The 26,534-nt window shown below is 40.6% G+C and overlaps 2 protein-coding genes across 3 annotated transcripts; one reads left to right on the top strand and one right to left on the bottom strand.

Annotated features, from left to right (window-relative positions):
* Positions 1-3: 3 nt before the first annotated feature.
* ctdsplb (CTD (carboxy-terminal domain, RNA polymerase II, polypeptide A) small phosphatase-like b) lies at positions 4-14,917 on the bottom strand. 2 transcript variants are annotated; one of them, XM_063461019.1, is made up of 8 exons: positions 14,257-14,917; positions 8,150-8,307; positions 7,909-7,941; positions 6,839-6,940; positions 6,132-6,188; positions 5,578-5,670; positions 4,889-5,074; positions 4-3,659 (listed from the first exon to the last, which is right to left on the bottom strand). In XM_063461019.1, exons 1-8 carry the CDS (start codon positions 14,330-14,332, stop codon positions 3,534-3,536), a joined length of 831 nt encoding a protein of 276 aa, XP_063317089.1. In that variant the 5' UTR covers positions 14,333-14,917; the 3' UTR covers positions 4-3,533. The 2 variants fall into 2 exon arrangements, with proteins under 2 accessions (XP_063317089.1, XP_063317090.1); XM_063461020.1 differs by lacking the exon at positions 7,909-7,941.
* A 1,006-nt stretch (positions 14,918-15,923) lies between these two features.
* On the top strand, positions 15,924-23,694 carry hhatla (hedgehog acyltransferase like, a). The gene is made up of 13 exons (XM_063462305.1): positions 15,924-16,077; positions 17,079-17,206; positions 18,653-18,720; positions 18,819-18,932; positions 19,371-19,391; positions 19,630-19,824; positions 20,678-20,887; positions 21,154-21,325; positions 21,611-21,755; positions 21,865-21,900; positions 21,992-22,193; positions 22,871-23,012; positions 23,288-23,694. Exons 2-13 carry the CDS (start codon positions 17,101-17,103, stop codon positions 23,428-23,430), a joined length of 1,554 nt encoding a protein of 517 aa, XP_063318375.1. The 5' UTR covers positions 15,924-16,077; positions 17,079-17,100; the 3' UTR covers positions 23,431-23,694.
* The last annotated feature ends 2,840 nt before the right edge of the window (positions 23,695-26,534 follow it).

Raw genomic sequence — 26,534 nt, 5'->3', positions numbered from 1 at the left:
CTTCCAACAGACAGCTATCCTTTCCACCATCATCAGCTTCACAAGAGCGTTTGGTTGTTGCCAGACTGGCAGTTTTGTTAGTCAAAGCTCTAAATATCCACCGTACACTACCAAACAAACAGAGTTAACCATGTAGCACCTAAACAAGGTTAGCAGAGCCCAAAGGTTAATCACACCGTTGCCATTTTTCAGCTTGTTATAAGAAAACATGAACCCACCGCTGCCAGCTCACTAAGACTAAACAGAAACAGATGGTGTTAATCTGATGACAGAAGACAGGCAACAATCCTCCAAAAATGTGCTTTTATTGTGACATGTCTGAAAGGAACGGTAAAAATAAATCAGGTCGACTGTAAAAGACAGAAAACGGTGACATTCTCTCTCAACTTTCAGTAAACATACCATATGAGGTACATCAGAGACGGTGGAAACCGCAGTCACGCCAGACTGAAGTGAGGATCTTTGGCCTTAATTCATGAACCACATCAGATGTGTGACGGGGGGCAGGGGAAGAAAAATAAAAAAGACATGACAAAATTGTTTCAATGAAGCCATTTATTAAAGAAAATAAAGGGGGAGAAAGTGATGCTCAGAATGACATGCTGCCAAAGTAGAAAAAAAAAGCAAAGTGAGGATATTGATTTAAAAAAATAAAATAAAACTCAAGTGTTTTAGAACTTTGGTGTTAACTTAATACAAAATGAAGAATGTGTGATTATGAGTGAAGTGACAAAAGGAAAAGTGAAAGGCAGCGCACATGAACGAACATACACACACACGCACACACGCTCACAATCGTCCCGATAGGTGGGACGAGACCTGACTTATTTTTCTTACCAAAGGCAAGAGAGCGGGACAATATCGATCTGAAAGGATATAGGAACAAAAAGCTGGATATAATGGGTAATATGCAACTTTTCAAACCCAAATACTGACAACATGTAGGTAGAAAAATATATCACAATGATACAAACAACATTTTCAGAGAAAGGTCATCATTGAGAGGTTGAGAAGAATCGACCAAACGCTCCTTATTTAAAAACAAAAACATTGCACCGAAACCATCGTGAGCTGCACACTTGCAACACAAATGCTTATGCGAAAAGAATGAAAATGTCTGAAGGAGCAGCAGCCTTTTAACTGGGGGGGGAGTTGGAAATTATTAGTGTCTCTTAAATATAAACCCCATGACCCACAAACCAAGCAGTAAAGGTTTGTTGGAGGCAAACAATCCCTAGATGGCACCATAGAGCTTTTCACATGATCCATTTTACTGTTACACAACCCACCAGAGCCAAATATGCTCTACATATATGGCTGATCACTTTTCGCACTACATAAGAAAATACTAGAGAGATGATGCTAAAACATGGAGGTGTAACCTTGGAAATAATGAAGAAACATTGCTTTGTGCCTCCACAGGCAGTAAGGCATTAATGCCACGATGAGGTTGTTCACAGTCCTAATGCAGTGCCCCAGTAGTGTTTCATTTAGAGCTGGACCCAAACATTGTTTTTGGAGGAGGGGGCTGTCTGGATGGGCCCGGACTGAGCACCCATCTGCAGGCTTAGAAGGCGTCCTTTTGCTCCACAACAGCGGTTTCTTACTATAGAGACACAGGTAACCACGTTTGGCTACTGTTTCTGAGATAAACCAATCAAAATTAAAGTTGTTTCAGCACTGCAACACTTACATGTCACCAGACCAAAAAACAAACAAACTAGTAGATCTAAATATTACATGGATGTCCAGTTTCTGGATCCACTCATGTGGACAGTGAATGTTAGAGTGGTCTTACTTTAACAAACCCTCACTGGTTAATTTATTCAAGTGCTCTAACCCAAGTGCCCAAACCACCCTCCCCCTCCAAAATAAAAGCGGTTATTGCCATGGAAGCTAATGTTGCAGCATTCGGTTTGCTGGGCTCCTCTCAAATGTAGGCACTGAGGTGAAGAGCAGTTTAAAAAAGGAAGGGAAAAAAAGGAGTCTGGGAAAATAAACACTACAGGTGGCATTTCCATTAGATTTTTTTTTTTTTTTTTTAAATTACGAGGGCTGGACAAGGGCAGGCCACCACTGTACATCAGGGGAATGGTGTGATTTAATTTAATTAATGTCACTGTCCAGACTCTGACACTCAACTCTATTCTGTAAAGACACTGATGACATGGAAAAACTGAAAACATGGCACTCAACCTATTTGCTGTAAGATCCTGGACCAGTTTAAACAACTAAAAGAACACCTTTGCAAATGTGTACAATTTCAGAGGAAGTTCCGCCCTCTAAGGGTGAAGCTGCACCACTTGTGTGCATGCACACACACACAAAAGTCTTTTTTTTTTAAAAAGTGATTAAAAGCTAGCCATCTGATTTTGTAATATTAAAACATAAACAAATTTGACAACTATTTGTCAAAATAATAAAACCTATCATGTTATTCTTACAACTAATAAACTAACAGTTGTAGCTCAACCCTGGTACGGATATGAAGCCTGTTTAAAAAAGAAAAAGAAAAAGAAAGAAAAGTTCCTTATTTGGCAAATTATATATATATATATATTTAAAAAAAAAAAAAAAAAAAAGACAAGGAAATGGCACATTTTTACCCGAGCTTTCAGATGAAATTATCAAACGCAAAGAACTACTGGACTTGCTGCAGGTGGGGCGTGAATGTCGCAACTGCATACATCCTCCGTTTCCTAAAACAAAATCAACCATTTCTACTTATAATGAAAGCCGAAAGAAACAAAGTCACATCTATATAATGGCACAAGCTTACTGGGAAAACAGAAGAACACTATGAGACAACTGCCCAGCGTTTGATGACCAAAAAAACACAAAATAGTGAATTCAAACTTTCATATAAAGATATTTGTGTGTCCACTTTAAAGCATATCTGTATGTGAAAAGACCAGAGTACTCTGGAAATATGCCATGTAGAAAATATCTCCCCATATAAACAACAGTCACACAAGGCACTTCATTAAGTATGAAAAGAGAATCACAGTCCTTTCTACTACCAGAAATTGCCTGCATAGCAACAATATGAGGACAAAATCTTTTCAGACTTTTGTGTGGTACCACAAAAGAAGTCTCAGACAAAAAGTTGTTTTTGTTGTCGTTTTTTTTTTCTTTTTTCCTTGCGTTTAAAATAAGCACTTCACCAAATAGTAAAACTTGGTTGATTTGAAAATAAAGATTAAAGTTCGTTCCTCTTAGTATTTTGTCCCCGATATTATCAGCTTAGGACACTCTACATACTTTCTGGTGTGGTTTTTATTATTTTTGTGAGACACAGTGCTCCTGGGATTTTGAATGTTTTTGTTTTTCTGATGGCACTCAGAAGGCAGCCGGTCGCCAGGAGATGAGATCAGAGACAGGGTTATGATGAAGTTTTCCACAGTGAGACTCCAAGGCGTCCCCTTAGGGGGCGTGTGGGAGGATCTGCCCGAGTCTGAGAGATACGGTCGTAGAAAGGAACAGAGATCAATACAGGAGACTGGTGGGCACAGGCGGTAGTGTGGGCTGTCCTGCTACCTGCTCCTTAGATTCTGCAGGACTCCGTACACCTCTTCTTCTTTGCTGAGTCCCTCAAAGAAAGGCAGCAGGTCCAGGAGTTCTGTGTCATTCATATCGTCAAACCAGGACTGAACTGGCACCTGAGGAGAGGCACAAACCACTGAAAGTTAGCCTTAAGATGTAGGGCTGAATGACTACTGTGCTCAAACATGACATCAGATCAACAGGAAAAGTTAGAATAGATCTTAGACTAGAAAACTAAACTCAAAAACTACAATTACAGCATAAAAATGCAGACACGTTATGCAAATTAGGAAAAGTACACTACTGGAGAAAATGAATTCTAGTGCTCTTAATAAATTATTCTGATCCTGATTGATAAATAACATGAATGAACATTGTTATAAAATGATCTATGAGCACAAGAACATTCTTAGTGTCTGCCCTGCCTCACAGCCAGGGGAAATGTGATGGTGAGACAAAGCTGGAAAATGGTGGGGAAGATCAGTGACCAACTCAGCATGAGTCCAAAACACAGCTGCTGCAGAAATCAGGAGGAACACAAAGAGTCATAGTGCTGTTAAGAAAGGCTGCAGAGGCCATCCTCCTAAAATGATGCCACAGGCAGTGAAATACCTACAGATACAGCTCAGAAGAACAGAAGAGGAAATGATTCAAACTTGGCACAGAGGTCATCAACAGAAATTAGAATGTCTGTGACAGATTGACAGCTCAGACAGTGTAAAGAACATTGCATAATGTCACACTCTATGGAAGGGCTTCGAGAAGAAAATAAAACCAAAAGGCTTAAGACTGTCACGTCTGGCTCAGTGAAATGCATCTGGTGTAAAAAGGGCCAGGATCACCAGAGACAGTGAAAACCAGAGGTGGGAGTGTGATGATGTGAAGCAGCATGAGAGCAAAAGGTGTTGGGCAGACAAAGACACAAATGACATTTAATAGGCGGCACTGTGAATGCCTGAGGCTACACGAAAATACTAACTGCAGAAGTTTGACAAAAGAGAGGATTATTCCAGCCAGGTGACGTTTCAAAGCACACTGCTAAAATTACACGAGATTCTAAAGAGAAAAAAAAAGAAGAAAAAACTATGTCCTGGACAAGTATGAGGCTTATTTAAATCCAAAAGATCACTGCTGGGATATTTTCAAGAACCCCAGAGCAACTCAGCTTCTGCAGCAAAGAGCAGCTGAAGGAACCTTCCTTTTTTTCCCTCCTCTTTCTAACTCCTGTTGTTTTCCATCATCATATTCAGCATGCAACAGAAGTCTACTTTGTGGCAAGAAAAATTCAGAGTCTAACAGATGTAGTGCTGAATGTAACAAATATATTGGAGGATTGGGAACTTACAGCATTTTCTGGATGGAAAATATAAGAAGCAGGTGAATTATCAACAATGATAACATTGCGGAGCTCTCGCCCCAGCCGGCTGAGATCTTTGACGTAGTTGCCTCGGTGAAAAACACAGGATTCTCTGAAGAGCCGCGCTCGAAACACACCCCACTGGTCTAGCAGGTCTGCCACAGGGTCTGCATACTGTCCAAGCAAAAAAAACAGAGGAAAAGCAAACTGTTTTTAAAACAAGGAATATAATAAAAATAATATGACTTGTGAATGTTGGGACGATATACATCACATCTTTATGATCACATGTTTCAACTAGAAACAAAAACAACCCACAAAAGCTAAACGCTACACTAGGTTTCCAAAAGGAAGCAAAGCATGGTGTCCCTCATAACAGCACTTGATTAACAGGGAAGGTGCCACTATGCTATAACACAGAAAAGCGCATTCTAGCTTTTAAGGAATATCTGTTTCTAGAGAGGAATTATTCCCACAGCACAGTTTCTTTTGCCTCATTCATTACACTTACCCATGCATTACTGGCTAACATGACGGAGTGACAGATGCAGAGCATAATAACGGAGATGTAAAATTCAGAAAGCAGAAAATTAACGATGTTCACAGTTCCACAGGTACCACTGGCTTGTAACCAAAATACACGTCAAAACAGAAAACATGTCCACATTTGAACATACTTTGGCAAGACTGGCTGTGAAGAGCACACATTCAAATAGTTCTCCCATCTTTTGAAGAAACTCATCCACGTGTGGTCTTTTCAGCACATACACCTGCAAGATAGATCATCGCTTTTAAGACCAGGTTTAAAAACAAAACAACAACAACAAAACAAACCGTGGTGTGACAGGAGTGTCAAACACTACAAATACATTATCTGTACTGAGGACACTTTAGGTGAACAGTGTCATTTATAAGAAAATATGTGAGAAAACTTCAGGATTGGTACAAAATAATTCCTGCTACTCATTTCTGGAATTATTCAAAATGATCAGACTGTTTACCATGTCACATAACTTTAGATGCCCCCCACATCCCCTTCGCACAGTGGCTGCCACCCAGTGCAAGTAATCACGAATAGGCCATCCAGGATACACACAGCCTATCCTGGATTACTTGAACTGGATAACAGCCTTTTCTTCAGGATCTTCACATCAGAACCAAATGGAATCCCCCCCTATTAAAGAGACAAACTTCAATACAATTTATTAGTTTTTAAAGAAATCTACAATACCTGATGAACTGTACCATCGATCTCTACTGGGACAATGAAATCAGCGTTGCTGATAGGCTGTGGGAAGAAAATACAATTACTTATGTTGTACTGCCCCAACTGACCCCCAGAGGTCGTACTATTAACACAAACTCAATTTGCAGACTGTCTAATCTCTGAGGGCAAAAAAAAAGTATGTTTTGCTAAAACAACCTTTATCATCACTGCCCTCCTTTAACCTCTGTAGTAATTTAAGACAGCTGACAGAGCATTTGACCTAAAACAGAAGTGGACAGCTTGAAGATTAAAAAAAAAAGAATAAAGTGCACAGAAATAATTCTTCAGTGCAAAAAAAAAAAAAATGTTGTATCCAATGGAGATGGTTGCCAACACAGCCTGGTTGTCTGCATTTTCCTGTTACAATCATGTACCCATTATAAGCCACAATCAGTACTGTAATATTATGCTAGCTCACATCCTCTGCTACCTGCTCATCTCGTTCTTTTGTGTACACAGTGATGTCATGGATTCAGACAGCTTCAACTTCCTGTGTATCATTAGCTGAACTTTGGAAATAATGACAATGTATAGTTCTCTCGCTGCAAGACATAAACTAAACAATGGTTTGCAGAAATATAGGCAAACCTAATATTGGATTTTAGTTGAGCCTGGTAGTAAAAGTGCTCATACTGTGCAGAATTTCAACAGTAGTTTTAGCCCCTTCTTACCTTAAATGAACTGTGGACAAGTGTTTCATCCAAGTCAATCACCACACACTTTTTGTCATAGTCAGATATTTTCATCTCTGGTAGGAGGTATTTGGCTGGCGGCTATAGGGAGGACAAGTCAGATAATGTCAGAGAGCAGTACATGAGAGAGAAGGACAGGCAGAGCCAAAGAGAGAACATGAATGCTGTACACTTTGCATTAAGTAAGGTTTAAGCCAACAAAAAGCCAAAACCATGTTAGAGGAGATAGTTTTTTGAAAAACCAACTGAGATCAGTGACACTACAGAATTCAAGCCAAAACAAACAAACAAAAAACCCTTTCATCTCTTTACGTCTTTATTAGGTCAAGTTAGATTTCACAAATCTGTATCATGCATAAAGCTGGCTGCTGCTGTAAAGCCATCCTAATTTTGCTGGGATCAATCAAACTTAACTGTGTTAAGTTTGGAAATGCCAGTACACTATATGAGAGTGTGAAGTGAAGTGAGAACTATGGCTCAGTGCTGGAATTGACTGGATGCTCTTTTAGAATGAAATTATATCGAATCACTGTTGGTTATTCTCACCAACTTTTCCTTGGATGGGTCGGAGATCACCGAATCACATCTCAGTCCTTCCTTGAGTGACAGGATTAATTACTTTAAGTCTGTAGTTGAGTAGCCAAACTGAAAGACTAGGAGCTAATGTTAATTCTCACTCTCAAAATTACTAAACTGCATAGATAAGTAGCACAATAAATGGTTTAATGCCTTGCGTAGAAGCTCCCGAGGCAATTAACAGAAACAGGTTTGCACTTAAAAATGTTAGCTGGTTAGTGTTACAGTGTTTCTGAAAGCATACAAACCACAAAGTGTCACTAATGCAGATGAAGCACTGAGACATTAAAACCCAAAGGTGCACGTACACCTTCTACACAGCCAGACAGTGCTACGATCGGCTGAGAGTGAACTGCGGTACGGTAGCAGAGCTAGAGCTCTCTGAGGAGCAGTGGAGCCCACACAGACAGGATGTGCCACCAGCCCACTCACCCTGCATGCAAAGGAAAAGAAAAAAAAAAGGCAATACATACACTAGGGACAGGGATGACCTCGACCTGGTCACACTACAACACATACAAAAACAGGGTGAGGGGTAGGAAGTAAAACAAAGGAGAAAACCCCCCCAAAACAACGACACATTGACAGAGATAGCACAAAGAGAAAATACTACTCACAAAAACAGTTTACAACAGATGGAAAAGACTTGCAAACTGATATTTCTAGAGTCCTCAACAGTTCAACAAGCAACAGTTTAGTGGTGGAACAGCTCACCTTGGGAGGCGATCCGTTCTCCTCAACAGGTGGAGGCGGGGAGCTGGCGTTGGTGTTGGTGGCTGGAGAGTCCACATTGTAGTTGCGGAAGCAGCAGAAAAACGTGCTGAAGATGCCTCGGCTCCTCTGCTTCTTTAGGCTGCTGTTTGACTGGGACGCTGGCAAAAATAACAGGAAGGGGGTGGAAGAATAGAGGATGAACAAGCGGATATGCAAACTGACGTTCTACGATAAAAACGCAGCAGGATGAAACTGTGCACCCTTTACATCTGAATATTTGCATGCCGAGGTGTAGATCCCGTTTTAATAAAATGGCAATGTGTTTGCCACAAATTTTCCTAAGTGGCCACAGTGGTGTGAGCCATGCTGAATGACAACAATAGGTGAGAACTTTACAGTCTGATTAAATGGCATTAGGTTTTGTTTTGTGCGCTCGCCCTGGCTGAACCACTGATCAGAAAATAACTTAGCTGGCCGGGTGACCTCATCAGTCACACTCAGTGACAGTTCAGAGCATGCTCTGCTCCGATTCCAAATCGCCTCTCATTCCTGAACCACGAAGCGCGGCCTAAATCAGACACTGAGCTTTTATTAATAGTGACAAGTTGGAGGGTGTACACGCTTCCCTCTTTTTTTCTCTCTCTCTCCTTTATTTTTTCATATTTGCTTTTGTGGCTACCACCATTTTGAAAACTTGACTTGATTCCCTCCAACATTTCAACTGGCAGGTGAGTGACTGAAGCAGCCTGATCATGCACAAGAGAAGCAGAGAAGGAGGAGGTGGGAGGCCCTCAGACCCCTCAGAGCCTATACAAGGCTGCATTCCTCTCCACCCATTCCCCCTGTCCAGCCCACCAGAATGCTTTTGCAACTGAAGACTGTGAAGAGTGAATAGCATTATGTCATGTCTTTTGGCATCTTGATATTGTGCCACTTTGTACTACGGACCTTAAACAAATGTGTAAATGTCTAAAAAAAACAAAACAAAAAACACATTCGGAGCAAAATATTTCTGCAACTTGCCATCTCTTTTTAGTGCTTTATTATAAAACAGTTTTGTGCATCACAGGATCTTGAGGCCACAAAAGCAACAACAATCTCTTAACATGTTATATTGGAGGATGTGGAGCAAGCACATAATGCATTACAACAGATTAATAGCTCGCTCTTACAGTAAAGCTATCAGAAGCTGACTGACTAACAGCATGTCACAGCTACATTAAACACTTTCTGCACTCCCGAGCTTCTCTGTCATTTCCCTCTATCACTGTCTTCCAGTAATGTTAATTACAGCCTTTCAAGCAAGGGCATGTTTTGCTGGGTATCTAAGTTGTATCTTATCAGTGCCATAAGCTCTTCCAAGTCGAGTGGACTATAATCTGCAGCCATCGACAAGGAAAAGAAACAACAACAACAACAACAAAAGATTTATTGCGTCTTCTAAGAAAGCCGAAGCATGTGGATATCTTGCTACAACCTAATGTTTCAATCCAGAGAGACCCAAACCAGCGAAAACAACATTGTAACTACCACAAAATACCAAGGCAGCAAACACATTTAGAAATTTGTTTGGAAAATTACCAGCTTGAAAATGAAGAATGTTTTCTTCAGAAGTTTTCAAATTACTCTGAATCAACATTGCCCACATTGTTCTCTGTGTTTTACAGGCTTAAGTTAAAAACACTCAAAGTGGCTACACTGAGCTCAGTATTTATCTGGCCACAATCAGCAGCACAAAACTTTTTCTTTTTTTTTTTTGCTTAAACAGGGCTTTATGTTTTCATTTCAGCTCTGTAAAACTGGGACAGAGAGGCAGTTGTCAGCTCCCTGTGACTCATCACTACAACCAGCCGTGGTATTGATTCCTGCACAAAGACCCTTAGCAAATTCACAGGACTACCGAGTCAGGCACAGAGCACAACTGTGTCTCAAATATATCTCTCACCTGGCATAAAAGCAGAGCTGTAGTTCACTTATGAGGTGGTGAACTTCACAAGCACAAGTACCTTTACTCACAACGCATTCCAGAAAAACAAACAAACCAAACACATTTTGGAAACAGCAAAAATATTCCCAGTGTTGTTTGACTTTTCTCTAAGCTCAGGTAAGGGTCAGACCAAGGGACATGACCTCTCATTCTACTTGATAATTCTTTTGTTGTTTCCTAAACTGTTTCCATCAGATCACACTGAATCAGGAGAATCCCATGTGGATATTTTACACAATTGTCATTTCATAACAGTAGTCCGCTTCAAACACATTGACAGTACTGGAAATACTGTGTGGTATAAGCGAGACAGCTGCATGGGTGCATGTATACAACATTCAGGAGACAGCACCATGCACTGAATGCTCCAAATTATTACCTGCATTATTCCCCACACTGACGCAATGTGACATCACATGGACATTATACTAGGGGGCTGCAGGTTAAAGACTGCCTAATGTCCGATCTGACTAATGTGGTAATTTGCTTCCATACATGCGTCTCAGCTGAGTGATGAAAAAAAGTTCAGGCTTCCAGCTCACATGTGACAAAATCTACCGACTCCTGGGTGGGTTTGTGACTGTTGACACAGTCTACAGATTTGACTAAGGATTAGTCAGAGAGAAGCTTAACCAGTTCCACACCACCTCCTGTAAGCAGTGCAATCTCCAAGTTTCCACGGCAAGAGACGTTTTTCTAAACAACACCTTTCAAATCTTTCAGTGGACTAATTTTAAATCAGCAGTACTGAGTAGCGCGGATACCTTTTTTTCTGCTCCGTTTCTGTGTTTTTAGACTGTTTTTAGATACAAGTAATAAAACTGTTGCATTGACTGTGAAAACCTATGCAGAACTGTTTTTTTGGCCAGGCAGAAAACTGATCAGTAACCCATGAGAGAGCCAATAGTCAGACTTCTGACCAGAACTGATAGTGCCAATAAGACCTTATTGATAGCCAACCCCAGTCCTGTGCTGTTTTTTGTTGTTGTTGCTTTTTTTTTTTTTTTCCCTTTATTGAACTTTTCTTAGCACGGAAAGGGGTCTTCTTTTAGTAGATTCCCTAAATGACGTCTTTTAGTAGCTTAAGTGAGGATATGTGGATACTCCACTGCCGTGAGTTTGCTATCACTCTTTTGTAATGTGCAGCCCACTTTAAAGCAAACAAAAAGATCCTGGCATTGGCAACTGATAAGCTTGTAGGCTTATCAATCCCATGGATAGGAAAATGTGGAACTGGCTGAGAACTAAATGGGACCAAAAGAATTAAGACAGTGTTTTAAACTACAACCAAAAAATGTATTCCTGCAATTTTTCCACTAAATTTTGATTCCATTAGTAACCACAGAAAAACAAAAACGTATTAAACGTTGAATAGATAGTACAAAATATAAGTAATTTCCAATAGATACATACATTTTGGTGCTTTTCTAAAATATTAATATTAATCTTGACAAGTTTAATGCTTGGGAAATATTTATATCCTATTTTGCTAATCGAGGACTTAATTAAAGCTAAATCTGTAGCATATTTGAATGTATTTAGTCCTTCCTTCTTTTTATTTAAATTCAGTGTGTTCATGAGGTTAAACAAATATAGACAGGAAACCCCAGAACTTAATAGTAGAAGAGGCTAGAAGAGGGCTCAGTCAAGGTCACCCCATATGAATCAATCTTCTTAGACATCTTCCAACACTATTAGCAAGGAATTTATCATAACAGTAAATGGATCATGTGTGACACTCCATCCATCTCACAGACATAGTAAATAATAAGGTCTCATTGCAACAATCTCAGCAGAGTGGCAAGTTTAAATTGTTGAAATCAACAAGACTCTCCAAATTCAAGAAAAAGACCCACAGAAATCACTGCTCTGATGGCCTCTGTTTGGAAATGAAGAGCTGTTTTGTTTTTTTCCCCTTTCAAAGTATGTCTGTGACAACACAGAAAATGATCACTGTCATTTTACAAGTAGTTACACTTGGCTCTGGGGTTAGTGCCCTTCCCAGCAAGACTGTAGGTCTATATATAGGCTGCTGCTGCTGCTGCTGCTGCTTGGGAGCCAAACCAGTGTGAGAGGCAGGCACATGTTGTAAGACAGCCAGCAGAGGAACATTAAGAGCAAAGGTGGTCAGTTTTTGCCTAGACAGTTTGGCGCCTGTTCAGGCTATTGGAAGACTACCTATTTAATTCCTTTAGGACAGATGGTCGCATGGGCTACATGTTAGGTGATCTCCAATAGATAGATGACAATCAAATCATTGGCTGACTTTGTATTTACATCAGAAAATATGTATAGAAATAATGCTGTTAAATATTTATAGACTTTTTAAATTATGTAATTATAAACTTCCACCAAGTGCCAAATGTGGACAGTTTTGTTTGGCAAAATAAATCTCTGAATTCTATTCACAAAACTGGCTGCTAATTAGGAAAGAAAAAAGAAGAGAGACTGAAATAAAAAACTAAAAAACAAGTGCTGTTACCACATGTTTGTTGTAATTTATATGCACAGTCCTTCTGTCCTGCCATCTGTTTTGCCCCACCTGTATCTTGTGAAGACCCACCTGCACCCTATCTGACATTTTTTGGCAGATTCTGAAAATGAATTGCCATTTTTCCAGATTAAGAACAAAGGGGAGAAATGGCAAAGACTTATACAATCTTTATACTGATTATATTATTTGTTGTGAGAAGCGAGCATCCACGTCACTGCTCTATTTCATCCTGTAACTCAACTGTGTCTTGTTACACGCACACTCTCGCACTCAGTCTTATGTTATTTCATGCAGCAACCCAACACGCAAACAATGAATTCTAGCAGAGTGAATGCTTGTACTCGACCACCTCTGTTGGCAAACACACTGAAATCATACGAAAATACTACCTGGGTGCAATAAAGTGCATGTCTTCAGAAGCAGACCAACTATCTGTAACAGGCTTGCTAAACATGGTATATGCTTACCGATCCAGATCTTAACACTGTTATATCACTGTAGTGGCATATGATTAGTTTAATTGCCATGTACCCATATAACTCCACCTTAAGTGTTAAACTCCAGCATACATGCAAGAATAACCTCCCATGACAACCAGGTATATTCAAGTGACACAGAATCCACAGCAGTTACTCTGGGTCACTTTTATAGCTTACAGGCAAATGCATTGTTGTGCTTCAAAGACTCAAGTTCTCACATTACTGATGGTCTGAGAAGAGAAGTTTGAGATGTGATATTGATACACACCCTGTGCATAGGGAAAGTGTCAAAGGGCGCCAGGAATGAGAATCACTAGATATTTGGAGCTGTGGGCTTGTGGAGGAGTCATTCACGTTGAAGAAGCACTTAAAAAAAACAAACAAAAAAAAAACATCTATTACAGAGGAGAGAATATTTTTTAGAAGTGATACATATAGGAAAAGACCTCAAACTGGAGGTTAATTTCACTGCATAACACACAAACCTCACGAGAAACAATAAGCGCGGATAAAACAGTTTCACTGTTTACATCTCAGACAAACCGAATAAGTTTCCCATAAGCTGCACAGATAGCTTTGCTACGTGCATGAAGTAAAACTGAATCGATACACAACACCAGCAGCACAGTTCTCTTTAGTCCGCGTATTAGCTTCGTCCTTAGGAACTTCTTGCTAACCTCAACCCAAACCACCGAGAACTCGATCCATACATGAATCAACTGTCAGAGCTGTCAGATCATATGGTCCAGTTATGTAGCCCAAACGCACAAAGAGAAGTGTACTATCCAGATGTTTTATTGCAAATACTTTTGCATAATGTGCGTTAATTTGATGCAGACAGTGAATTTTCGTAAATGTTAAAGGAAAAAGAACGCGCTGCAGCGCTCTTCATTTTGAAAACGCAATGAACAAACGTTATCCTAGTTGGAGAACTTACCCGGGCAAGGCCCCTCTGATAAACTTGTTGCGTAGTTAAGTTTTTTTTTCTTTTTCAACAAAAGACGTGTTTCCATCTTTTCACACAAAGGCAACTGAGGTCTTTAACTACTACAACAGCTAGCAAGTGCGAATAAAAGCTAACGTCAACAGAGAAAAGTAGTCAGTCAGCTAGCATTAGTTATGTACCGTAAATTGACTTTTTCCTTACCTTTTTCCTGGTTAAATGATATTATTTCCTCCTCCTTGGGGTTAGAAACTTGGGTTATTATGGACATGTGGTCCATTTAGACGATTGGTTATTCCTGTTTTAGTTCCCACAATGTCAATAGTACAAGCGCGCTTGCTTCCTTTGCTAGCTACTGTTAGCTAGCTGTTTAAGATGAAGGTAACCAGCTAGCCCACGAAGCCAGGAAAGCGTCCGAGGCGAAGGGGTTGTGGCAGCGGTGGTAGCCAGCCAGCTAGCACAGTGGTGAATGGAAGCCAGATAATGGCTGTCATTTATGGCTTTCCGAAAACTACCATCGCTACAAACAACTATGTTTGTGGGCAACACGAGGAGCGTGCGTGACTATAAAAAACAAATAAATAGAAAAGACGCTGAAATTGCTAACTAACTGAAGTTAGCAAGTAGCTTAGGTTAGCGAGTTAGCCGCAAACCTCCGATTATCCAAAATGAGAGGCCGTGTCTGGAGCACCGCTGAAAATACTTGGAAGCCCAGATGGTTGTTCTAGTTCAAAAAAAACATGCAACGACCGCAGGTTGTTCGGCGTTAAAGTTACCAGACACTTTTAGGCAGTCGGTTCATGTGTGCTGGCCCTACATTCCCTGTGCAACATGGAGGCTTTATGTATTTTGAGTTGCATCTGAAGCGGGGGCACCGTGAGTGGGAGGGGGCGGTTTGTTTCTGTGATGGATTCTCTCAGGCAGGCAGCACAAACTCGCCGCACTACATTGCTCAAACCATGCAGCTGGCTGGACGCGGCTTTTTTGGGCTGTAATTACTGCTGTCCACAGGCAACAGACTGTGGCTCTTTACTATTAGCATTGGGGGGAAAACTCTCCCAAACAGAATATGCTTAATGGGGCCGTTTATAGTGACACTAAGCTATAGATTTAACACCGCTCCCAGGCAAACAACAATCCGAGCAAATACTTGACGTTGATCCAAAAACCCCTGGTATTCAGGCACCCTTGTTATTTTTAATAAACCGGGAGCGACACCTAGTGTCTAAATGGCAACAATGCTGCCTTAGTAACTATGAAACAGCGCCTGCACGCATTCAATCCCATCAGTCGCAGTGGGCTGTGTGATTTGGAGTGGGTGGTTTCTTGACAAATGACATTTTATGTTGTGAGTGATTAAAAATAGAAAGACGTAGATGTGATGCTGAAACGGGAAAGCACTGACTAATATATGAAAATTCCCCAAATTCCTTGGGCATTTAATGCGTTTTATAATATGGCGGTCTTCGACGATATCACAGAGTACAGAAAATTATTTTTAAAAACAGAAAAAACCCAATTTCTTTCAAATTGCAGAAACACTGCCTTTGTTGCATCCAACCGGAAAACGTGAAAGACTTGGGTCTATAACAGTAAGTGCAATCATATTTCATTGCACTTTTAACATCCGCATATGATTTATCAAGTCAGATCCATTCTGTCTTTGATTGGCTCTCAATTAGGCTAATTGCTACTGATTTACTTTCTTTTTTCGTCGTTATAAACCATGTTTGTGAGTAAGATCCGATGGACACGGTGTGGACCACCCCTCATTGCGGTGCAGTAGTGGTGGATAAATATATCCCCCTCCTCCTCCTCCTCTTCCTCCTCCTTTCGTTGAGTCCGCAACATCCTGACTGCCAGAGGCTGGTGATCAGAGGCAGCGGCAGCGGCAAAGCCCCCGCAAGACGAATGAAATGAAATCTGCTTTTGCCGCCACCTGCTTTCCCCCAATTTCTTTGGTCTATTGAAGAACTGGCTGTAAACACTGCTGCCCTCATCCTGACAGTGTAAAGCGGATATAAGGTTAGTAAAATAAGTCTTTTATTAATGCAAAGTGATAAATATGACGGAAACCACCACGGGGGGAAACAATCAGAACAAACAGCCGGTGTATTATCGACTCTGTGCGCACGGAGCATTGAAAAAGTAAGCCTCAATTTGTATGCATGGCGCTTTGCGGGGGATCTGCATAGCCATGGTTACATCTTGGCACTGGCATGCCACACTTGTTCGTCCAACTCCTTTAAGTTCAACTCAAAGTGCGCCACATGAGCATGAAGCACACGCACTAACACAGCCAGGAACCCGGGCTGTCCACCTGAAAACTAACGGTTTTCCCACTCCAGTGCGCCATTCTTGGCCATTCCCGTTAGGGCTAATTATTCTGTGAAGTGAGTCCCCAGCGCCTCTCAGATCACATAGCACTGCAGCTGCCCTGCTGTACAGCAAACCAACTGCAAGACAGTACTATAATAGGAAGGAGAGGTAGGGTTGCGCAGCTGACGGTGCTGATTCCGAGGAGCCAGAGCTCTGAAGTCCTATTTAAGTCACTGGGCTGTCGATCCTGGAAGCTTATTAGTAAAATACCACCTCGGTCTCAGACCAGTCAGGAACTTGTGTTATTACTGTGTTGACCCATGAAATATTGCAAACAACTTGAAGCGTTTTTGTGGGTGTATAGTTTCTATAGGCACAGGCTGATTTCCACTGGGTAACACTGCCAAGGGCATCTACCATAAAAATAAACTGTACTGGGTTTCTCCTCATGTTTTGTCCGGTTAATCCTGCTGAGCATTTTATCGAGGAACCTGTCAAAGTGCATGCATTCATACTGACATGTCACAGCAAACTACAGTGTAACAATTTCCAAAGAATAACCTGGTTCAGTAAAATAAACTTTTTAACCCTGCTATCTCATTTCTCTCAGAGTTTTCCTTTTTTTTTTTTTTTTTTTCTGTTCATTTATACTGCTTCCCTTCACTTAGGTCTAACATTATGTGGCTGATTGCTTTTCAACCCATTAGGCTTCAAGTGTGCAGATTCACCATGGGGATCAAGACTGCCCTCCCTAGATATGAGCTGTATCTCTACACAGCTGTACTTGCTGTGGCCTTGATATGGGCAGGCAGTTGGATATTTGAAGCTTCAAGTGGTGAGTGCACAACGTGTCAAGAGAGGTCCGGAGTGCATGCATGCATGCGCGCGCACACACACACACACACACACACACACACACACACACACACACACACACACACACACACAGAGGCTGTCGGTGTAACTGAGAAAGTCCAAAAAATCAATATCACAGTGCTTTAACATTTGTAGAGGTTAATTGAAATCCACTAATATTCACTGAAGTCGGAGTAAATGGACACTTTTATGCACCTACTGTCAGCTTTAGGAGCACAATTTTCACTCATAATCTGATAAATGTCACTGAAAGCCAAGTGACAATGCAATTCAACTGCAATGCAATTTAAAAACAGCCTCAAAAAGCTCCGTCCTACATCCTACAACAGTGCTCCATTTAACCTAAAACAGGGCAGAACAAAGTTCATTTAGTAGATGAAAAGAGACTGCTTCCCCCCAAGGAAGTCCTGCGTGTTCTTATTATGTGAAGACAATTTGAAAAAATGGTCCACTTACTCTCTAATTATTTCCCAGATGGAGATATTTCTGACTAAGTTACACTGAGCCAACTAATTCCAAACCATTCATCCTGAAATAACACCAAATGTTTGCATGTGTTCAGACTATGACATGCTTCGACCAGCCTCTTCACAAACTGATCTGAGTGGACTGAGTGCAATCGGATGACTGGTGCTGTCTGTCACCGTCTGTGCTGTCATACAGTCTAGATGTCAATCATCATTTTAGTCCAGATATTTTTTCTCCTTCAGTCTCTGCCTCTTAAAATGGTCATTTGTAATACTCAGGTCTGCATGCTACAGTAGCGCTGTATACTGGCAATAGTAATTTGGCTGTGTTCCCAGAAGTAAGAGGCTTTCCCTGAATGACCCTTACATTTTGAGACCCTTACATTTTGAGGCTTCTCCAGCTTTGGCTGGAAAAACCTACACCCCACTGTGGTGGTGGGGGTGTACGTTGATCACATTTGTTGCTACACTGATTGCTTCAACTTTGGTCACCACTGCGATTGTTTTTGGTGTTGTGTTTGTCATTTATGTGTTAGCGCTTTGTTCAGGTTATATAGAAAACAAATCTCCTGCAGCAAGATTATGTCTACATGAGACTAGATGTCAGCCTCAGAATAGAAAGCTCCGCAGTGAGTGTATTATGTAATATTTGGTGTTATAAAATAGACCAGAAGTGCTCTCAGGCCCTTAAATTTGCAATAATCCAATGAATGCACCAAAGCTGTTCAATCTGTGACTACCTGCACGACTGTTTTCTTACAGAGGAATAACCAGCTCATATAAAAATGCCCAAAACAAAGCTGCTCAAAGCCTGGATTCCCTAACACAGAGGCTTTACAGTCTCCTGCCATTACTTAAAGTTGTTTTGCATTATTAATAAAACACCTCAGCATGCACAAATGGAGATTATCGGTTTTTTTGTTTGTTCATTTTTTCAGAAAATACAAACAGAAAATCCTTCAAAGAAAGCGTCAAACCAGGATGGCATTATTTTGGCAGGAAAATGGTAAGTTCCTCTTCTTCATGTATTCTCTATACGGCTGCACAGCGCCATGTTAAGCGAGCAGTTGTTATTTGATCCTAATGCATTTTTCCTTGCTGTAGGATGCTGCGGACTTCGAATGGGTGATGTGGTTCACGACATTCCGCAATCATATCCTTTTTGCTCTCGTTGGTCATGTGATCTTTGCCAAGATATTTTCCCTGGTGGCTCCAAAGGTGCGCGGGTGTGAATGCTCACGAGATACTCCTGGGTTTTCAATAAATACATGTACAGGCTCATGGTGCTTTTCTCTGTAAATATGTATGAAATACATATTTGTGTGTGCGTGTGTGCTCAAGTGTGAAGAAAGATATTACAGTAAATGCAAAGCTGCATTCTGCTGATGTGAACAGAAGGCCTTGAAGTGATTAATTAAATGTAGTTTTATTCCATTTTTATTCAATGAGATGTTTTTCTGTTCCAGAACAAAAATGTTTCTCGTGGCTTATATTTGAACCTCAAGGCCTGACAGACTGACTCAACACAGCATGAGCTGCTTTCTTTGATACCAAGTTCCCATCTGTTGAGTCTCTGCTGTGACTATTTGGACATATTTAAAACAGTTCATCATGTTTTAAACATGTTTTCTGTCTTGTTTCATGTTTACAATGAAGATTGGTATAAATGGATGTAAGGTAACATTAAAAGATCTTAGAATTTCACAACATTTGCCATGCATTTCATTTAAATTGTGCATATGTGGACTGTAGATTTGTTTTCATTGCCCTGTAATTTAATCTTCCCATCCTTAGGTATTTTCATTTTTTGCAGTTTCATGAGTCTTATTATACTAACGCCACTCTTCATGTGTGTTCTTGAATTCTGAACTATATCCTGATATCTTGACTAATTCTGGCTCCTTCTTATCCACAGCACAGATCCTTGGTCTTTGGGGTGTATGGAGGTTTGGCAGTCCTGGTAACGATGGGCTGGACTTTCTTGGCTCTGGTTCTTTCTCATTGCATCATACTATACAGCGTGGCTATATTCAAAAGTAAATGGATGTGCTTCGCTGCAGGCTTGTGTACGCTGGCCTCCATCAAGCTGGAGCCCTTTAACTCCTGGCAGGTGAGGGAATGGTAGCAAAGTAGAAGTTTAACAACTTCACCTACTTCCAAAGTCCAGCGACGCATGTAATAAATACTACAACATTTGTGCTCGACCACCACATTTCTTCCTAATGATCCTAATGGAAGTTCTTTCTGCCCGTCCCTGAGCCTGGTTCTGCTGGAGGTTGCTTCCTGTTAAAAGGGAGTTTTTCCTTCCCACTTTCTGTCAGTGCTTGCTCATAAGGGGTCATTTGATTGTTTGGGTTGTCTCTGTATTATTGTAGGGTCTTTACCTTACAATATAAAGCGCCTTAAGACGGCTTCATTTGTGATTTGGTGCTATATAAATAAAACTGAACTACAACTTTTCTGGAGTTTAGCTGAGTGTGTAGGGGTGTTTCCAGGATTTTCTGAAATGTGGTGGTTCAGACTCAGAAGCAGTTATTGAAGCCCACTGGAAATAAGTGAGGTTTATTAGAAAGAAACAACCAATAAAACCATTTGAAAATTGGTTGAATTTAAATGCAGACAGACCTCCAGCCTCCCTAAACATGCACTAGAAAACGTGACTACCCTGTAGCATCATAGTGTCCACATTGCTACACACAGTTGTTGTTGGCCCCCCCTTTATCCACACCCCTGTGAAAGGTTCCAGCTGTGGGTGATCTTATAAGCATTACCAAACCGGAGAACGATCCCGATACACTAAAGATAACATTACAAATTATAGTATTTGGTCTAATATGTAATGTATGGGCACATGATTACAGTACTGACAGCATACAGCGTCTGCCAGATTGTTATTGTTGTCCTTATGCAGACTGGTGTTTGAGGCTCAGAATAACTTTTATCCCCCCACTGCCCCACAACAGGAAGCCTTGGTAACTGGTTCCTTCAACCTCCAAGATATCCTGTTCTATGGCGGTTGTGGCTTCAGCATCATGCGCTGTATGAGTTTTGCTTTAGAGAACTGCGAGAAGAAGGAAGGCAACTACACGTTCTCAGACCTGCTGAAATACAACTTCTACCTCCCATTCTTCTTCTTTGGACCGATAATGACATTCGACCGGTTTCATGCCCAGGTGAGGATTGAAAATCAAACGGAATATAAAGATAAACTGGTGTTTTTAAAAAGAAACCCTAATCTTTCTTTTAATCAACAGTAGGTACGTCTATTCTTTAATTAACTATTTTATTAATGTGAATAATTAATTGGTCCAAAAATTGTTACAAATCTGTAACTCTGCTATTCTGAATGGTGTAATCATCAAATATTCAAGTTTCTATGGAATATAATTCAAGCAACAGCATGTGATATGTGGGTTTAGTGGAAGCTTTTGTTCTGCAGGCAAACAACACTCAGCTGATCCGTAAAGAGAGGGAGATGTGGAACATCACCACCAAGGCCTTGTTGCACCTGGGAGGTATTCTCGTGGTGGATGTCTTCTTCCACTACCTTTACATTCTGACAATACCCAGTGACATGAGGCTGGTCGTTAAGCTTTCTGACTGGTCTCTGGGTGAGTATCTAAAGCTTTTTCCTTTCTTTCGCACTTAGAGTTTTCTTGCTTCAGTCATTTGCTTTTTTGTGGTTCGAAATAACATTGTGATTCCCTAAAATCATACTATTTCCAAGGAAAATCAGTGACAAAATGAATACTCTAAAACTGTAATGAGACATCATTTCAAGTTAATCTGCTACTGGAGGTTTTCTCAGAGGCAGGACTTTAAATAAATGCCTGAAAAGAACTGTGGGATATATTCTAATTAGGAAAGATTCAGATTTGTTTTTATGTTACTCACAGCTGGACTGGCTTATTCCAACTTGGTGTATGACTGGGTGAAATCGGCTGTAATGTTCGGCGTCATCAACACCGTGGCAATGCTGGATCACCTGGACCCTCCTCAGCCTCCCAAGTGTATCACCATGCTTTACGTCTTCGCTGAGACGTACGTGCGACTTGCATCAGCAGTGTGAAACCACAGTGTAGTTTCTTGGTTCGCTCTGCAAAACTGTAAAATGTGTGAAAGTATTCATGAAACTTTGTGTCTTTTGTAGGCACTTTGACAGAGGCATCAATGACTGGCTGTGCAAGTGAGTGCATGGATGATTTAAATTCATGGGCATAAAGAACCGAACACGGTATAGACAAGATGATTTTGACTTATCGTTGTGTCGCGTGCAGGTATGTTTACGACTACATTGGTGGAAATCACGATCGAATCTTCAAAGAACTTCTTGCAACCATCTGCACCTTTGGCATCACCACCCTGTGGCTGGGCCCATGTGAACTGGTTTATATCTGGTCCTTTTTCAACTGCTTTGGCCTCAACTTTGAGCTGTGGGTGGCCAAGTTCTTCTCCCTTCCACCACTTTCTACCATAGAGGTGAGAAATGATAAGGCAAATAGTAAGGCCCCTAGGCATGTTTGAACGTGGATGAAAATTCTTGCCTTGAATAACAATTTGTGTCTGATACATTTAAAGAAAAAATTAAATTACTTGGTAAAAAAATTCTTTAGAATCTTGACACAAACACAGGAATCTATAAACATTTTGTCATCACATTTAGCCACTGGATACAGAATCTCTTCTTCATCGCTGAAAGTCCATTGTTGGTATTTAAGGAACACTGATTTTAAGTCACCCTATCACACTTTGTGGAAGCTGCCTAATAATATTGTACCTTACATTATAAAGGGGAGTGAACTGGCAGTTAATAAATAAAACTGGTAGTTATCAACTTCACAGATCCATTTCTTAGTTTGAAGGGCCTTAATACAGTACTGTCCCGAGAGCAACAGGATCAAAAGTAAGCTGAGAGACACGATTTTGAGGTGTGGAACTATTTTTATTTATTAAAAAAGCAATTATTAAAAGAAGTGGATCTACTATCTTTCCCCAAAAAATATAATAAACAAGAGAAAAGCAAAACAGATCCTAATTTGATGATGGACTAAGCATCTATCAAACATATCACAGGTCTGCAGGATGGCAGCAGAATTAAATTTTTTTATTTTCTATGTTAGTTGTAATTTTGTGCTCTGTTGTGTGTCTTCTATTAGAGTGCCATGGGTGAAGCCATGTCACGCAGGATCCGCGGTTTGTTCAATGCGGCCAACTTCTGGGCTATCGTCCTCTACAACGTTCTCTCCCTGAACAGTTTGGAGTTTGCCAAAATGGTGGGAAGGAGACTGATTTTTAAAGGTGGGGAACAACATCAGTATGCTATATGAATTAAAACAGGGTTTTTTCTCAGTTCCAAAAACACAGAAAAACAAGAAAAGAAAAAATTTGAGGGGCTTAATGCTCCACAGATCATTTGACTTCAGAATCGCCTCAGATTTCTTCACAACATTAAACATTCTGTGACACAACTCTGACAGGGCTTGTTCACTGGATTATCTGCAGTATTTCCTTTAAAGTTGTGCTTTAATGTTCTCATGCCCCCCCTTCCTCCTTCTTCTTTGTCCTATTGTTAGGTTTTCCTCTGTCGACCCTCTCTGTGTTACTCGTGACCTACTGTGGTGTGCAGCTGGTGAAGGAACGAGAGAGACAACAAGCCTTGCTAGAAGATCCGGAGCCAGTGAAGCCAGTAGATGGTGGCAAAGAAAAAGCAGAATAACCTGGCAGAGAAACAGTTTCACAGACTTAATGGTCAATGGGCGCTCACGTGGTTCCATCCTCGGCCTTGCAAGCTGTAACAGAACCATGCTGGTTAACAGCCATTCAGCACCTATATTGTTCACAAGCCGGTGTTTTTCCTTTTGTTTGTCGGAAGCGAGGCAATGATTCGACCTGTGAAAAATCCGCAAGTGCACTTGCTGTTGATAATCAACACGTACTTTGGCACAAACCCACCGACAGTGCATTTAGTATTTGTATTGATCTGGACTAAAGATTGTTTAAAATATATATATATATATATATACATATAAACTAACTAAAACTATGTTTAAAAGTACTTAAGGACATATAGTATTGTAAAGGAAGAATTACTTTTGGTCTGTGTGGTTCTGTTCTCCGTCGCTTTTATTTCTTCTTCTTTTTTTATCACCATCTTTATTTTTTACTTCATTGAGATGGTTGAGATCCAATCTTATTGATCTGTAATCAAGCTAAAAGGGTAAAACTTGAAGAAAACTTGAAATCAGGGCGTCATAAAGTCATAAATGGAGTGCAATAAAGAAAATAAAAAGGGTGCTATGGAGGTCCTCCACATAGCTTGCAGCTGATTGTAATGTACAGTATAATTGTTTTACTCTTACTAAGAAAAATATATATGATGGTAAAGCACTGGTATTTTAGTTTGATTATGTATCAGATCTCCTGTGATACTGAGCACTGAATGTAGCTAAGTCACTGGAAACCATTCAAAGAATGACTGCCTTAATCTACTACTGTCCACAGGAGATTACTGTAGGTGTGGCATTTTGGTCCATCTCTCCTCGGCCCTCACTCACATAATAAAGACCCCCACTTGAAAGGCCAGAAGCCCAGCAGGGGACATGGGTCAGTGTTATGCTGCCTGTCAACAAAACCTGCTGTGCATCTTCAGTGCAGCAGTCAGAGAGAGAGAGAGAGAAAAAAAAAACTCGATGCAATGCTTTTTCCCACTTTTGGGTATTCATTAAAGGTGTTCATTTCAAATGTTTGACTTGTAATAAAGTCGTGTTTCGTCCAGAAGGGACACTCCTGCTGTGAGTTTGTTTGGTTGCTATTTGCAGTGAGATTGCTGTGTATACATGTATGCACCTATGAGCTGCTCAGGACTGTCTGCATTAAAACATTTGAACTATTTCATTCTCTTTGAATGAACGAAAAAGGCTTTCCTGCTGATTTGTGAGACACTGCCATTCATCACCACCAGATGGCCCAGTTTGTCCAAAGTTGACTTCTGCTATTTCCTCTGTGGTCACAGCATGGATGATTAAAAACATCCAATGTTTGCTAAACTTTTTTTTTTTGGGCCTGTCCGGCAGGACAATCACAACGGACAAGACTTGGGAACAGAAAAGAAAACAAAGAAAGAGAAGTTGGGAAGAAAGTTAACAGAAGAAGAGGGAGAGAAAGGGACAGAGAAAAAAACACATCAACAACAATGACCAAAGTGGCACAAAACCACTTCTTGGCAAAGAAGCTACACTACATGTCAGGATGGTTAATTTACAACAGTATTTCTCAGTTTTTCAATATGATAAATGGATTAAATTACATAAAAGTTTAGGTTTCACTGCTTAGACAAATGTTTCAGTGCATATCTGTATGGTAGGTGGTGAAAAACAGGGATCTTGTTTTGGTATGGTATGGACCGTCATGTGGGAGGTCTTTAACAATAAGAAAAACTGTAAAAACTGTGAAGGTATAGACAAAAGTTTTATATCCTCCTTCACATTTTCCAAAGCCTTTCAGACTGTAGTCTTTGCTGGGCTGATTCTGGTACCCGGGGCTTTTGTTAGACATCCCTGATCATGACTTTTTATTCTATACCAGGGTTAGGCCACTCCAGGCCTCGAGGGCCGGTGTCCTGCAAATTTTAGATCTCACCCTGGGTCAACACACCTGAATCAGATGATTAATTCATTACCAGGCCTCTGGAGAACTTCAAGAGATGTTGAGGCGGTCATTTAGCCATTTGAATCAGCTGTGTTGGATCAAGGACACATCTAAAACCCGCAGGACACCGACATTCGAGGCCTGGAGTTGCCTACCCCTGTTCTATACCTTCTATGCATATGTGATGCACTGGTCACATTTTTCAGACTCGCTTTCAACCACTAGATGCCAGTACTGTTTGTCACTTAGTATACATCACTGTTGCAAATCACTTAATGTTGGCACATGTATACATACATACATATAGAATAAGTAAAATGTGGGATATCAGATAATAATAATAAGCCTCATTTATACCAGATGTATGAAATATTAAAACTTTTGCTTCTTTTTTGCAATTGTGGCTGGAACAGGTTGAGAAATATTTTAATCACAATGTGCTGGAACTAACCCCGGCACTGTTTTTATACACCAACTGTGAAGATTTCAGTTGAAGGAACAACTACAGACTGATGATCTGGAAGGGATCTGTCAGAGGCGAGAATTAGGAAAACACAGTACAGGTATTACAATAAAAAAGAGAACACAAAGCAGTTGACCCACAGTCCATCAAAGCCTCATCAGGCGAGTCATATTAATTTTTTAAACTAACAAATATTAAAACTTAGGATATTTCCTCCCTCTGTATATATTTGTTTTATGATATGAGTAGGCACTACTCATATACTCCTATACCTCTATTAATATACTTACAATATGATAAACTGCCTCTGTGTGAGGCCAGTGTGATCACAAATTAAATCAATATTTGATTACGTGTGTGTGTGAAAGTGTCGCTGTGATCAGACCCAGCGAAGCTGCTCGATGAGTTGTTCTTCTGGATTTAACAGCCCCTGTCATTCAGCTGTTTGTGGGGGTCTGTGTGGTGCAGCAGAGGATAGGTCCCACTGTCCACCAAGTTGGATGCCTCAGCTTTGTGAGGGTCCTGTCTATAAATACCCCTGACTTGCGTAGTGGCTGACAGCCACAGACAGCTGCAGCCACAAGCCATCCAACTACGCGAGACTATTCAGGGCAAACTGAGCCACCCTGTGAGCACTGAAAGTCTCGCTCTGTTGTGGGGAGCAAGTAGGGAGCCCACGAAACCCAACCAGGACAGGGCAACAGAACAAA

The sequence above is a fragment of the Pelmatolapia mariae genome, linkage group LG18 (genome assembly GCF_036321145.2).
Source record: "Pelmatolapia mariae isolate MD_Pm_ZW linkage group LG18, Pm_UMD_F_2, whole genome shotgun sequence".
In the NCBI taxonomy this organism is placed as follows: domain Eukaryota; kingdom Metazoa; phylum Chordata; class Actinopteri; order Cichliformes; family Cichlidae; genus Pelmatolapia; species Pelmatolapia mariae.
The sequence above is the reverse complement of the archived record's forward strand: the minus strand, read 5'-3'. Positions and strand labels throughout refer to the sequence as shown.

What these genes read in the sequence shown, in the direction of transcription:
- ctdsplb (XM_063461019.1), bottom strand. Translation starts at nt 14,332, where the DNA reads ATGGACCACATGTCCATAATAACCCAAGTTTCTAACCCCAAGGAGGAG. An exon ending in AGAACGGATCGCCTCCCAAG is followed by an intron (nt 7,942 to 8,149) that starts GTGAGCTGTTCC and finishes TATGTGTTGTAG; the next exon opens with TGTGACCAGGTCGAGGTCAT. An exon ending in TTGTCCACAGTTCATTTAAG is followed by an intron (nt 6,189 to 6,838) that starts GTAAGAAGGGGC and finishes TTCTTCCCACAG; the next exon opens with CCTATCAGCAACGCTGATTT.
- hhatla (XM_063462305.1), top strand. Translation starts at nt 17,101, where the DNA reads ATGGGGATCAAGACTGCCCTCCCTAGATATGAGCTGTATCTCTACACA. An exon ending in CTTTACGTCTTCGCTGAGAC is followed by an intron (nt 21,756 to 21,864) that starts GTACGTGCGACT and finishes TGTCTTTTGTAG; the next exon opens with GCACTTTGACAGAGGCATCA. An exon ending in ATCAATGACTGGCTGTGCAA is followed by an intron (nt 21,901 to 21,991) that starts GTGAGTGCATGG and finishes TGTCGCGTGCAG; the next exon opens with GTATGTTTACGACTACATTG.